General features: G+C 48.7%; 1 protein-coding gene across 1 annotated transcript in view; it reads left to right on the forward strand.

The window, feature by feature from the left end:
* Positions 1 to 14,905, forward strand: part of LOC147894808 (dynein regulatory complex subunit 7-like) — a 589,338-nt gene that overhangs the window by 300,022 nt on the left and 274,411 nt on the right. Inside the window, 2 exon segments of the mRNA XM_087385174.1 lie at positions 9,920 to 9,974; positions 10,175 to 10,325. Of these exon segments, the coding sequence (XP_087241300.1) occupies positions 9,920 to 9,974; positions 10,175 to 10,325 (206 nt within the window).

A 14,905-nucleotide genomic window follows, 5' to 3' on the forward strand; every position in this document is an offset into this window, starting at 1 on the left:
TGACTAAGTGCGAACTCCCGAGGCGAGTGAAGGGAAAAGAAGAGGGAGGGGAAAGGTAAGGGGCTAAGGGTGGAAGAAGGTGGGCGGGGACTAAGGGGGTTTTTAAAAAAAAAAAAGGGCTAAGGGACTAAGGTGGGCGGGGACTAAGGGGGTGAGGTGAACAAAGCGAGGCGAGGTGAGGGGTGAGGTGAGGTGAGGTGAGCGGAGCGGAGCGGTGTGAGGCGGGGTGAGGTGAGGTGAGCGTAGTGGAGCGGAGCGGAGCTGGTGCGATGAGTGGAGCGGGGTGGGTGAACGGAGTAGGTGGGCGGAGTGGAGCGGAATGAGGTGGGTCGAGGCGGGAAGGGGCGAGGTGAGCGGAGCGGAGCGGAGGGAACAAGGCGGAGGCGGGTGGGCGGAGTGGAGCGGGTGGGTTGAGGCGGGATGGGGTGAGGTGAGTGGAGAGGAGTGGAGAGGAACGAGGCAGAGCGGGGCGAGAGGAGCGTGGCGAGGAGGGGGGGGTAGCGACGGGCGGAGGAGCCGAAGCTGAGAGAGGGGGAGTGTGGCGGAGAGGGGGAGCGTAGCGGAGAGGGGGGCGGTTGTCTGCGCGACAGCAGCCGACGGAGGGAGAGAGAGGGCCGCACAGTTAGCGAGGGAGGGGTAGACGGGGAGCGAAGGGGGAGGGAGCTCGCAGGAGCGGAGTTCTTATTTGTGTGTTTCTCCTCCAATACTTGACCAAACGGGCTCAAAGTTCACCAGCAGCTTTCTTGTAGCGTCGCCCAACTCGTGCTTAGAGGAATTTGGAAATGAGTGAACACAAAGGCGGCATTACGCGATACATCGGCGGACTGTTTTTTTGTTGGCACAGGCGATGGAGGCACAATTTTGCGACAAGCTTCGAGCTGAAGGTGCGCCCTACAGAGATTGTTCTACAGCACAAAGGAATTGGAGAATGGTGAAACGACGAGGGAGAACAAGCTCTCACAAAATTTTGGAAGGAAAGAGGAAAATGGCATAAGAAGAAGATGATGATGACATGGCATAAATGGGCTCATGGAGGATCATAGTGCTCTGATACCATGTTGAAGAAGTGAAAGGAAAGCATGAAGCTGAACACGAAACAAGAGAATGCATATAGAATGAAGAAGGGTGAGGTCCATATGTAGGCACCTCTACATGAGCCACCAAGCTCCACAATCATCTCCTCAATCAGCTCCTAGAATCTCTCAATCATCCTATGTGGCATCTACCACCACTTAACAGTGCTTATGAGCACCTAACTGTGCCTCTAGCACACACACATAGAACCCAAGGTGTGCCTGGGGCATACACCTTGAGATATCCCATCAAAAACACCTCAGAGGAATGAGGTAGAAAGAAACCAAGGCTGAGGCTGAAAATGCCAACTCAACCCTGTAGAAGTCTCAGCAAAGAAGGGAGAGTCTCTCCAATCTTTGAGAAAAGTAACTTTCCTGGAGGAGGCTGCTCGAGATGATCCCTGCATGGTTGCCCAAATGGCCATTAGAGTGTGTACTGTATCTGTCCAAGTATTGGCCAAGATCTGAGAAGGGTGAACTTGAGAATCCTCCAAAGCCTCAGTGCATCTGGCTCTCCAAATGTGCCATGCTACAATGCTAGCTAAGACCTCCCATGGAGAGTCGACCGAGGAATGAGCAGCCCTGAAGAGAGTGGCTGGAACATCCTCTAGAGAGCACGACTCCACAAGGTGTCATCAGATGTGAAGAGGCGTAGAGGAGTCAAGTCTCTCAAAAAAGACCTGGGGCCCTGAAAGAGTAAGCCAAGCCACTAATCCTCAGGTCATATCGAAAGGTAGGCGAACAAAAGTGCTGAAAATTCTTCCAATCCCCTTCCATATGATTCTCGCCTGTCTGCAATCCCAAAGACAATGCTGTATTGTCTCCAAAGCAGAAAGGCAACGAGGGCAAGAAGGGTCAGCTCCGAACCTGGATCTCCATTGGTTTACTACTATCCCACCATGAATAGAAAACCAAAAGAAGAGAGTGATTTTTCTATTCCGGTGGGATTTCAGAGCCTCTGCCAAAAAAATTTCTGCAAGTCACCCGAAATCTGAAAGTTCTCCCAATGATGAGCTTTGGTAGGCCTCCAACCCCTACAACTGAGCTAGAATTTTCTGGCATTACTAATCATGTAACAAAAGAATGAGCTAGAATTTTCTGGCATTACTAATCATGTAACAAAAGAAGGGGATGCCCTTCTCTTGGTGTCCTTCATCTATCCATTCCCATTCCCCAGGGTCCCGTTGCAAAAACTTAATTGGGACACCTCCATAGAGCCACAGCCTCCATGAGCCCAGGGCGATGAGAAGCGGGTCAGGATCCAAGTAACACTGTGAAAGAGAGCCATGCTTCATGAAGCCCACTATCCTGACTGGCTGAAACAGTACCTCCAACAAGATATCGTCTGTGGATCTAGACAGCCTGCCCCCCGAAGAAACATCAAAGGGTCATCTGTGTCCACCCAATCCAAGGGCAAGGCTGCATCAATCTGTCGGACTCTCCCTGCACTCCCTCTGAGATTAAGAACCATCTGATCCTGTCGGTCTGCAGAAAGCTTCCTGAAGGCTTTCCATGCTCCCACAGTAGATGCAGGGCCCCTCTCCCATCTTGGCCATTGCATGTAAGGAGAAGCTCCAAGTGGTCTGCCATGCTCATCCAAAATCCTATCATTCCACATGATAGCTTTCCTTTCAATCTCTTCACGGGTGGATGGGGGAATCCTGTGAAGAGTACTCCTGAAGTTGGCCCATGCTTTCAGGATAGCAACCATAAGAGGGGAAGAGGGAGATTTTTTTTTTTCCATGAAAAAGACTTCTATTAAGTAAGAACAAAAACCCGCGAGAGCAAGCTCAAAGCGGAATACATCATGAAATCATGAGGATAAATAAAAAACCCCTCAGAGTGAGGTGGAAAAAAGCCAAGGCTGAGGCTGAAAGTGCCATCTCAACCCTGTAGTAGTTTCAGAGAAGAAAGGAGAATCCTTCCATTCCCTGAAGAAAGAAGCCCTCCTAGTTGAGGCTGCACGGGAGTCCCCCTGCATACCCGTCCATACGGCCATCAGAGTGTGTACGATGTCTGTCCAGATACTAGCCAATGTGTGCGAGGGATGAACCTGAGTACCCTCCATAGCCTCTGTGCATCTGGCTCTCCAGATATGCCAGGCTGCTATGCTCGCTAGAATCTCCCAAGAAGTATCCACAGAGGCATGTACAGCTGTAAAAGGACGGTGTGGTACCACATCCAACGAACATGACTCAATCCGATGACGACGAACCGAAATGGCCCGAGAGGAGTCAACTCCCTCATAGAAAACCTGAGGTCCTGTAAGAGAAAGCCAAGCCACCGAGCCCCAAGTCATAAAAAGTGGGGAATGGGCAAAGTGACTGAAAATCCTGGCTATCCCCATCCAAATCAATCTCTCCTGTCTGCAATCCCATAAGCAATGCTGAATAGACTCTGAAGCAGAAAGGCATCGGGGCAAGTAGGGTCGGCTCCGAATCTCTGGACCTCCAAAGGTTCACTGCAATCCCTCCATGGATAGAAAGCCAACAAAAGATAGTGATCTTTCTATTCCTGTGGGATTTCCAGAGCCTCCTCCAGAAGCACCTCTGCTGATCCGCAGTAATACCAAAAGTCTCCATATGAGGAACTCTAGAGGGTCTCCAACCTCTATTACTAAGCTGAAATCTCCTGGCATTACTGACTGTATATTAAAAGAAGGGGATGCTCTTCTCTCGATGCCTTGCGTCAATCCACTCCCACTCTCCGGGGTCCCACTGTAAATACCTGATGGGAACTCCCCCATAGAGCCAGAGCCTCCAAGACCCGGTGGAGAGTAGCCGGGGGTCAGGGTTTAAGAACCACTCTGAATCTAATCCCTGCATCAAAAGACCTACAACCCTGATAGGCTGAAAAGCAGACTCAAGCAAGATGTCCTCTGTGGACCTGAGCAATCTGCCACCATCCTGGACACTAAAAACCAAAGCATCCTCCTGTGCATCTCGGAAAGCTAAGACCTGAAGCGGAACCCCACCTCTTGAGAAAGTACCTGCCCAAGTGGAGGAAGTGAGTGGCATATCATCTGTGTCTATCCAAACCTCTGGAAGGGCTGCCTCAATCTGCAAGATCCTCCCTGCACTCCCTCTGAGATGTCCTGTCAACCTTGATTTGGTTTCCTCTGGAAGCCTACAGAAAGCTTTCCAAGACCCCAAAGAAGAAGCAGGTCCCCTCTCCCACCTGGCCCACTGCATGTAGAGTCAAGCACCCAGTGGCCTGCCAAGATCATCTAAAATACTGTCATTCCACATGATGGGTTGCCTATCAATCTCTTCCCGGGAGGAAGGAGGAATCCTCCGAAGAGTGCTTCTGAAACTGGCCCAAGCTTTCAGAATGGCAACCATGAGAGGGGACGAAGGTGACCTGAGGTGTGCTGTGGTGAAGATTCATCTAACACTGCTCATCCAGTCTCCTTCTGAGGAAGGTGTGCACCTCTGTATGCTGCTGATAAGAAAGTCCTTCCACGGTTCCTGTCCTGGCATAAGTCCTCGCACCACCATCTTGCAAAGTAAAGCTCTGCACTGTAAATCTGGATCAATAATATTGAGACCCCCATCCTGTGTAGGGAGGATGAGGGTCTCCCAAGCCACCCTGGCTAAGGCATCTGCTGTGCCATCAAGCCCACTCCAGAGAAAGTTCCTGATCGGTCTTCTGAGCTGAATGATGCAGTCCCTAGAACGGCACCAACATGAACATACAAACCAGGCTGTGGCCAAGAGGACCTGGTTGACCACCACAACTCTAGAGGCAAGATCCAGCTTGGCTGGGCTCCAAAAGAGAAGCTTCCTTCTGATGCTCTCCAAAACGGGAGCAAACTGTTGCGTGGTAGAAATACCCAAGCCGACCTGGCAGCCCAACTACCTGATAGGCACACCCCTCTGAACCAAGCGAACCCTATGTCAAGCCCCCAAACTGGAGTGTCCTCATCACTGATCCAAAAGCCATTGGATTTATGCCAATTTATCTGCGCCCCTGCCGCCAAGCAAAATAAATCCAATGCTGTCCTGAAAGAAGTGAGCGTCTGTGGAGAGGCATCCAAATAAATTGCTGTGTCATCAGCCAACTCACTGTCAAGTAGCTCCTCTTCCCTTCTGATGGGAAGTCTCAGCCCAAAGATGTCAGCTTGAGATCTAACATAGATACTCATAGCTTCGGCCACGAACAAAAAAAGGAAAGGAGCAAGGGGGCATCCCTGACGGACTGATCTCGAAATCTAAAATCTCTCACCCCTTACCCCACCAATAAGTACCTGGCTATGGGCTGATTTGTACAAAGAGGAAAGGTGCCCTCCAAAAAACCCCAATCTACTCTGTCATAAGCTTTTTCAAAATCCAATAGTAGAATGGCAAGATTCTGGCCACTCTGCATGGCCCACTCTGAAGCTTCCCAGAAAGAAAAAATGCTATCAAAAATACTTCTGCCATGCACAAATCCCGTCTGAGTGTCATGAATAAGATCAGGGAGAAGTGGCTGCAATCGGAGGTTGATAGCCTTGGCCAGAATCTTGTAACAAGTCCCCAGAAGTGTGATAGGCCTCCACTGGGACACTAAATTTCTGCTACCTCCTTTTGGGATAAGGTGGATGAGACCCTCTGTAAGCGACCCAGGCATCTCGCCAGAGTCCCAAATGGCCTGCATGGCTGAAGTAATATAGTCTCCAATCATATCCCAAAATGCAATGAAAAAAGACGGGGTGAGGCCTTTTGAACCTGGGCACTTGCCCTTGTGAAGGGCTGAAAGTGCAGTCCTGAACTCTGTGTTGGTGAAAGGTGCGTCGAGTAGAACATGCATATCCGGATTCACCAACACAGGGATACTCTGCCAAATAGCATGTCTAGCATCCTCTCTATCATGTGTCTCAAGATCAGCAGTAAGGAGGGTGGCATAGAAATCTGAAGCTATGCGTAAGACGTCATCAGGCTCTGTCTGTAAAACCCCATGTGAGTCAATAAGCTGGGATACACTCTCTCTACTATGTCTAGGGCCAAGAGTAGAGAAAAAGTGTTTATTGACTCTACCACCCATCTGAATCCAGAAGGACTCCCGTGCATGAAAGGCATACTCTGCTCTCTGATCCTCTGATCAAGCAATAACTGCAGATGAGCCCTTGCTGCAGCAAGGCGCTCCTGAATCCAAGCATCTGAAGGCCGTTTCTGCTCTTCCCTCTGCAAAGCTGCCAACTGCTGGCGAACACCAATCTCACGTCTGAGAATATCTCGTCTCCTGGTACAAGCAACTGAGCAGTAGAAGTCGCTAATACCAGAAAGGGCAGCGGCTACATGTGATGGATATGGTTGCCCGCCCTGGACATGAGCAAACCATATCTGCAGGGCTGCCTCTGTAAGGTCCTCCTCTGTGTAAAAGGCATCTGGAATCCTGATGCTGGCAGACCGGCCTCTCAAGTGAGGCTCTGAGATAGCCAGCACAATAGGGAAGTGGTCTGAAGTGGAAACCCCCGCAGCAATGCATACCGATCCACCTCTGTCTAGTGCCCAGTCATCTACATAGAATCTGTCAATGCGTGCATGAATAGGCATCTGTTGCCTCCTGTTCGACCAAGAGAACAGGAGGAACTGTGGCTGAATAAGAAAGGCATCATCACACCAAGTATCTCTGCCACAGAAATGGAAAAGGAAGGCATCCCAAGCTGCGCTCTCCAAAGAGTAAAGTCCGCCTTCTCTACCCTCTTTTTTGTCTGACGGTAACTCGACCATGTTAAAGTCACCTCCAATCACCCATGAATCCACAATGGGGGCCCAGGAGAGCAAAGTCTTCCACATAAGGACACGTTCCCCTCTAATGTTGGAGGCATATAGATTAAGGAAGCCAACCTTACGCCCTCCAATCAAAAGAATAATCCATTGAGCTCTAGAGGGGATAATGACTCCGTGCCCAACAACTAAGGAGAGAACCGACTGCCAAACTGAAATAGAAGTGCCCCCCCTGGTGCCCAAGGCAGGCGACCAAAAATTATGGCCAGAAAGCAACTTGCTTGACTTGGCACAATCTCTAGAATCCAGCTTGTGCTCTTGAAGAAATAATATATCAATGGAACCCCCAGTAACACCTGGATGAAGCTGATCCCGGATCAGATGTCTACGGCGGCGATGTGGGACGCCACCTAGGCCCTGTATGTTCCAACTGATAATCCTCATTGACGGGAGGATGTAGAGTGGAACACCTTACCCGACCTAGTGGCGGAAACGAACCCCTCAACAGGGGAAGACCTCCTGCTCGAGGGGGGAGAGAAGGAACCAAGTGGTGGAAAATCAACAGGGGAAAGAATCCTGGCACCTGAAGAAAAAGCCCTGTCAATAGGAAACCCAACCACTAGCTCCCCAAAAGTAGCAGGCACAAACTCCTCCTCTGGGAAATCTGAACTCTCTGCCAAGGCTGAAAACGAGTTCCTGTGGAGCAAGCCAGACACCGGAGTGCGAAGGATCCCTTGTGAGGGAAGAGGATCAATAGTGTAAGCTATCCCCTTCCCCCTATCCAAGGGAGGAAGTGAGGAATGCTCTCTATCCTGTGTCTGCCCAGCCGCGGAGATCTCTTCTGCCTCAAGAAGAGCATCTGGCACTGCTGGATCCAAGGAAGAAGCTGCAACTGGGGAGGAGGTCGAAGCTTCAGCGTCTCGGACTGTGCATGGTGAGACAGGAGGGACAGCTCGAGGTGAAGCAGAGTCCACTAAGGTACCCTCGTGAACTGAAGGAGGGACCTGCACACGTACTGGAACCCACTGTAGAGCATCGCATGTACCTGAGGGAGGTGGGGGTCGAGGAGCAGGTGAAGGACCTGTACCACCCCCCTGTCGAGGCCGAGGAGCAGGTGCTGGACTTGTACCACCACCTAACTGAGGAGGACTGCCATGCGAAGGTCAAGGAGCAGGAGCAGGACCTGTACCACCCCTCTGTCGAGGTCGAGGAGCAAGTGCTAGATCTAAACCACCCCCCTGTCCCCCCTGTCGATGCCCTGGGGCGGTAGCTATACCAGAGGGCTTCTTGGGCCTTTTCTTCTTCCTGGGGCAATCCCTGGCAAAGTGTCCAGAGGTCCTACAAATCCTGCACTGGTCCTGCCTGCCTGAAATCTCTACTCTCTGGCGAAAAAAGGAACCATCCGGGCGCTGGATCATAACGTGATCCATCTTGAGGTTAGGATCCTTGCAAAGGACCCTAACTCTAGGAACCCCATCAGCCTTGGTTTCCTCTGCTGCAGTCAATGGCAACCCAGGGAGGGGTGGGATCTCAGCAACTGCGCCAAAATGCTCCCCAATAACAGAAAGAAGTCGATGGTAAACCTGGGAAAGCCCGGGGAACCTGATGAAGAGCGAGAAGATTTTCTTATCTGCCTCTACTGGGTCGAAACCAATATGAAAGGCTTCAAAGAAGATCTTCCTGTGTCCCAGGTGTAAAAACTCAGCCTTGAGCACAGTGCTCGCAGCCTCAGGAGTGTCAAAAACAACCTGGAAAAAACCTCGTCCCAAAAGACGGACATCTAACAATCGTGGAGTGAGGTCTGGGGGGAGAGCCGCAAGCATCCAGTTGGGATCTGGAGGGGTGAGACCTGAGGGAGGGGGTGCAGCAGGGAAGCGGGGAGGAGCAGCAGCTCCTGTGGAAGAGGGAGATTTGAGGTGGGTTGTGGTGCAAACCCATCTGGTACTATGTGTCCAATCCTCTTCTGAAGTGGGTATGCGAGGCTGTATGCATCTGATAAAGAAATCCTTCCAAGGCTCTTGCCCTAATTACAAGATCAAACTAGAGGAGGATCAAACACAAAATCCTCCAGTTTCAGATTGTTGCCTTGTAAAAATTGATGCAGCCACTTCTCCCTGATCTTATTCATGACACTCAGACGGGATTTGTGCATGGCAGAAGTATTTTTTATAACATTTTTTCTTTCTGGGAAGCTCAGAGTGGGCCATGCAGAGTGGCCAGAATCTTGCCATTCTACTATTGGACTTTGAAAAAGCTTATGACAAAGTAGATTGGAGTTTTTTGGAGGGCACCCTTCTACGCTTTGGATTCACTGATGTCTGGATCAGAGGTGTTTCCTCCTTGTACAGATCAGCCCATAGCCAGGTACTTATTGGTGGGGTAAGGGGTGAGAGATTTCAGATTTCGAGATCAGTCCGTCAGCGATGCCCCCTTGCTCCTTTCCTTTTTTTATTCGTGGCCGAAGCTATGAGTATCGAAACATTATTCACAGTAACCGAATATGAAGCTGGAGTAGGATGATCTATATCCCACAAAATGCAGAAGCGATTCAAATTTCCATTGGGTCGTGGTGGACATACCACCTTACCAAGGGAAGCTACAATTTTAGGTAGAAGAGAAGACAAGCATTGAGGAAAATCCACAACTTCTACCCAAACATGGCAATGACGCCGAATCAATGCCTAATAATCCCAGGTTGGAGACCAGGGCAGGACATGGACCACCATCTGCTGGCCATAGAAGAGAGGAGAGTGCTCCAGCAAAACCTAGCGGTGCTCCTCATCAGCCATGATGATCTCAAAAAAGCCCCTTGTTGCATAATGAACTTTTTTGACATAAGAACCACCCAGGGTTTGAGTCAACCAATTCCCAACATCTGCTGCAGCAAGCATCCGTCCTGGTAAGCATGCTTTGCATACTCCTTAACTAGATCAAATATATCATCCACTTCCACTTGCACATCCATACACACACACACACACTTACACACCCAAAAAAAAAACGACCTACGCTCACACACACACACACACACATATGTAGAGAGAGAGAGAGAGAGAGAGAGAGAGAGAGAGATCTGATTTTCATATTGATATTCATATATGCAAAGATTGCAAATCATTGTTTTTTTCTCGGTTTTAGGGAACAATGTGTGGGCTCAATTGGAAAGTGAAATCACTCCTTGTTCCACAAACGCGTAACTTCTAATCCCAAACTTTTGAGTTGACAAAAGACTAAAAAATTATTAGAACAATAGTTGAGTTAAGAAAGTGTTATTAGTCCGTGTTGTTGTGAAATCTTACAGTCACAACAAAAGATGTATATTTATGTTTTAGAACTGTGTGAACTATATATTTATGCTCCAACAGCTCTATATCTTTTATGATGATTTTATAGGTTTTGCCACTTTGATGACAAACTCATTGTCCTTCAAGAAGGGAATCATACGGTAGAGGAAACTTCAACTATCATTGAGGGAAATTCTATTTTAGAGGGTACCTCCTGGGATTATTACTTGGAAGTTAGCTGTGATAGCTTGCAACTGAAGGTAATTATACACAAAGGACATTTTGAACACAATCTTAAATTTATTTGCTATATGTGTATCTATACATTCTTATCACATTAATTGTGCAAGCACCAATACATTTGTATGTGTTTTGACAAGTTTGGTTTCCCAAGATTTTTGTATCATACACCTAGAGGACTTTGACTGAATAAACCTCGTCCCATATAGTATTCCAAGATTTTGAGACCTGATAAATCTGATTATTGTTACAATAGAGAGACAAGTAAGAGTTATGTCATAGATATCCATATCATACCTGTGACTAATTCACGACGTAATTCTTATAATGCTCCCCCTTTTCTATGGAAACGACTTCTAGGAAATATATGGAGATGTCAAAACATTTGCTCCATAAAATGGATGCTCTTAATCCTCTCTGATTGCATCCCCTCTAACCAAAGCCCTCCATAGATATCCATATCATACCTGTGACTAATTCACGACGTAATTCTTATAATGCTCCCCCTTTTCTATGGAAACAACTTCTAGGAAATATATGGAGACGTCAAAACATTTGCTCCACAGAGAGGATGCTCTTAATCCTCTCTGATTGCATCCCCTCTAACCAAAGCCCTCCATCTCGCATTTTTAAAATCCAAATAATCTCATTGGATCTTGGTAGTAGAACATGCTAGTGATCATGATAGTTGGCTTGCTCCAAAGCAAAGTGGGACTCGTACAAATCTAGAATAATATAGATAAGAATGGGGGCATTTCACTTCAGCTCCTCGGAAAAGTTGAGCTGTCGCTCCTCCTCGCCGACCCTTGTGCTGCCCCCTCTCCCTCAGCCCCTCCCCCTCCCTTCCCTCAGCCCCTCCCTCCCTCTCTCAGCCCCCCCACCTCCCCCACCCTCTCAGCCCGCCTCCCCCTCCCTCCCCCTTCCCTCTCAGCCTATGCCCCCTCCCCCGCCATCTCAGCCCCGCCCTCGTCCCTCGCCCTCTCAGCCTACCTCCCCCCTGCCCCGCCCCCTTCTGCCACCCCTCTCCCTCTCTCTCTCTCTCAGCCCCTCCCCCTTCCTCTCTGTCAGCCCTTCCATCTCTCTCTCTCTCTCTCTCTATGTCAGGGAGGCCACTATGCTTCGACGAGACTACCTCAGAGACCATCAACACAAACCGGAGCGTGATAGAGCCCAGCCTGATAGAGCTCAGGCACACGCTATACCAGAGGACAGAGACCAGGAGGAGCACGAGGAGGTCAGAGCTCACACAGGACACATGCCTCCACCCTGTGGATGTACATATGAGATGGTTTGTAGACGCCGTAGGATCTTGTTACATAGGGGACGTACTCGTCGCTTCATCTCCAGACGATCCAGGATGATGGCAGCTTTTCGGAGGAGACTTACTCATGGAGATCTCGCCCCACCAGCCGCTCACCTCACCTTTGCTCAGATTTGTACTCTCATAGCAGGAGGCAGAGTCGATGGACAGGATTTCCAGTATTATTTTGGTTCTCAGACTCCGTGACACCTGGACTTGTATCTTTGCATTGGCATATTGTACTCATCCCCCCATTTTGCACCCAGGGGCGGTTTCCTTGCATCTAGTTTACTTTGTATTTAGGCTCAGATTTGACATTATGTACTTTCACTTGCATTGTATTGCGTAGCACTTAGATGATATTCGACGATGCCTCTTCTTTGTGGCACGTTGATTTTGTGCTATCTTGTATGCAGAGTTCTTGATGTCCCATGGGCCCATTTTGGCCTTTAGTGGACAATAATACACTTTCTTTCTTTCTTTCTTTCTCTCTCTCTCTCTCCCCCCTTTCTCCCTTTATCCCTTCCGCTCTCCCCCTCAGTGTTACTGGTGGCTCCATTGATGTCTTATTCATCCAAGAGCATAAGCTGGATGACATAGATTGCACAAAGTTGAGTAAATTTCTTTCAAGCCACACTTTTTGGTCACCTGCTTTGGGAACCAGGGGAGGTACATGCATTTCAGTGTGGGCCTCTTTTCTCCCCCTGGTTGTTGGACATGGAGTTATCTTCCCCTCTAGAGCCCAGTGGATTCTTCTTTTGATTGGGGGACGTAAGGTTGGATTCCTCAACCTCTATGCCCCCAATAATAGAGGGGGTCGTGTCTTGCTCTGGAAGGAGTTGCTCTTCTGGGTTCCCATTGCAGATTCGTGGGTCATTGGAGGAGACTTCAACATGGTGGAGTTGCCCTCAAACAAAAAAGGAGGCTGAGAGGGTGGCCTCCACTCCTTGGAGAGGGAAGCTTGGGATGCATTCCTCTTTAGTTTCAGTGGTAGAGATGCTTGGTTTGATGATGCCTTTTACACTTAGTCACAGTCACTTCTATTTGCCTGGTTGAACAGGAGACCGCAGATGCCTAGCATGGATTGACCATTTCTATGTTGACGATTGGGCCTTGGATAGAGGAGGTTTAGTTTGCATTGCCCCTGGGATTTCTACTTCGCGGATCACTTTCCAGTGGTGCTGATGCTTTATGAGCTGCACTTGAGAGGTCTTAGGATTCCTAATGCCCTTTATGCAGAGGAGGACCTCATAGAGGCAGATTTGCAGATCTACGTTTCTCACTTGCAAGGTGTAGTGCCTTCTCCATCACATTTGGCACATGCCCTCTCCGCGATATTAGTGACTTTTACCATCTGGTTGTGAGTACTAGGAGACGTGAGATTCTTAGACAAGAGATTGGTGTTTGCCAGTAGTTGGCAGCCTTGCAGAGGGAAGAGTAGAAGAGGCCACACGATGCTTGGATTGAGTAGCACCTTGCTGCAGCAAGGGCTTACTAGCAGATTTTGTTAGATTAAAGAGTAGATTATGCCTTTCATGCAGGAGAGTCCTTCTGGATCTAGACGGGAGGTAGGGTCAATAAGCAATTCTTCTCTTCTCATGGCCCCAGACATAGTAGAGAGAGTGAATCTCAGCTCATTGACTCAAATGGAGTTTTACAGTTAGATCCAGATGCCGTCATGTGCATAGCTATAGATTTCTATGCCTCCCCTCTCTCAGCAGATCCTGGTAGCGAGGCCACTGATGATGCCAAGCAGGTCATATGGCAGTGTATTCTTAGGTTGGTGAAACCTGATATGAGGCTCTCTCTTGATGCACCTTTTACCAACATAGAGTTTAAGTCTGCGCTTTTTACCCTCCACAAGGGAAAGTGCCCAGGTCCAGACGGGGACTTAGACCCTCTTTTTTCCTGACCTTTTGGGATATGATTGGGGATCACATTACTTCAGCTCTGTAGGGTGTTTACAACCCCGGTGAGATGCCTAACTCGCTTATAGAGGATCTCATACATCTAATCCCAAAAGAAGGGTGCAGAAATTTAGTGTCACAGTGTAGACCTATCACTTTATTGGGCACTTGCTATAAAATCATGGAAGAAATAATCAGCTTGTGTTTGCATCCCATACTTCTAGATCTTATTCATGATATGCAGACGGGATTTGTTCATGGCAGAAGCATTTTGATAATATATTCTCTTTTTGGGAAGCTTCGGTGTGGGCCATGCACAGTGGACAAAAGATAGCCATTCTTCTCCTGGACTTTGAAAAGCATATGACAGGGTATCTTCGGATTTATTGGAGGGCACCTTTCATCATTTTGGGTTTTCAAATGCATGTATCAGAGGGGTTTCAGCTTTGTATAGATCATCCCACAGCCAAGTACTTATAGGAGGGTTCTTTTGAGATCAGTCCATCAGGGATGTCCTCTTGCCCCTTTTCTTTTTCTTTTTGTGGTTGAGGCTATGAGCATTTTTCTCAGATCTCGAGCTTAGATTCTTGGGCTCAAATTACCGCTTAGACAGGAAGAGGACCTCATTGATTAAGAGCTAGCAAATGACAAGCTATTTTCTTGGAGGCCTGCCCTTAGACTCTCACCTCTTCAAGACAACCTTGGACTGTTTTTGTATGGCAGCAGGTACTCACATTAATTGGAACAAGTCCAATGGCTTTGGATCAGTGATGATGAAACTCCAAATTGGGGGGCTGATTTGGGCTTCACTTGGACTCAGACGGGTGTGTCAGTCAGGTATTTAGGATGCCAGGATGATTTGGGTATCTCTTCTCAGCAGCAGCTTGCTCCGGTGTTGGAGAGTATCATTAGGAAACTTCTTTTTTGGAGTTCAGCTAGATTAGACTTTGCATCCAGGGTGGTGGTTGTCAACCAGGTTCTGCTGGTCACGGCTTGGTATGTTTGCTTCTGTTGGTGTAGCTCTAGGGATTGCATCACTTGATTCATAAGGCCTATAAGGAATTTTTTATGGAGCGGGCTAGATGGCACAACAAACGCTATTGCCAGGGTGGCTTGGGAGATCCTTCCCCAAGGACTCTGCTTGGCATATAGATCCGATCCCTCGTCAAGTCAAGCGCTAGGTGTATACGATGTCTAGCTAAATGTTGATGAGAGTCCCCTCCCCTCCCTGTTGCGCCATCACCTTTTTGGCACCACCTTCCTATGCCTGTGCACCTCCTAGCCCCTGCGCCTCTCCTCTCTCTCCTCTCTGCACCCTCCTGTCCTCTCTTAGATCTTGTGCCTCTCCTATCTAGGACCTCTTGCCCCCTTGCATCTCTTCCTTGTGCCCTCC

The sequence above is a fragment of the Dipteris shenzhenensis genome, chromosome 14 (assembly GCF_047967505.1).
Source record: "Dipteris shenzhenensis isolate YYH24624 ecotype China chromosome 14, Dip_SZ_1.0, whole genome shotgun sequence".
NCBI lineage: Eukaryota > Viridiplantae > Streptophyta > Polypodiopsida > Gleicheniales > Dipteridaceae > Dipteris > Dipteris shenzhenensis.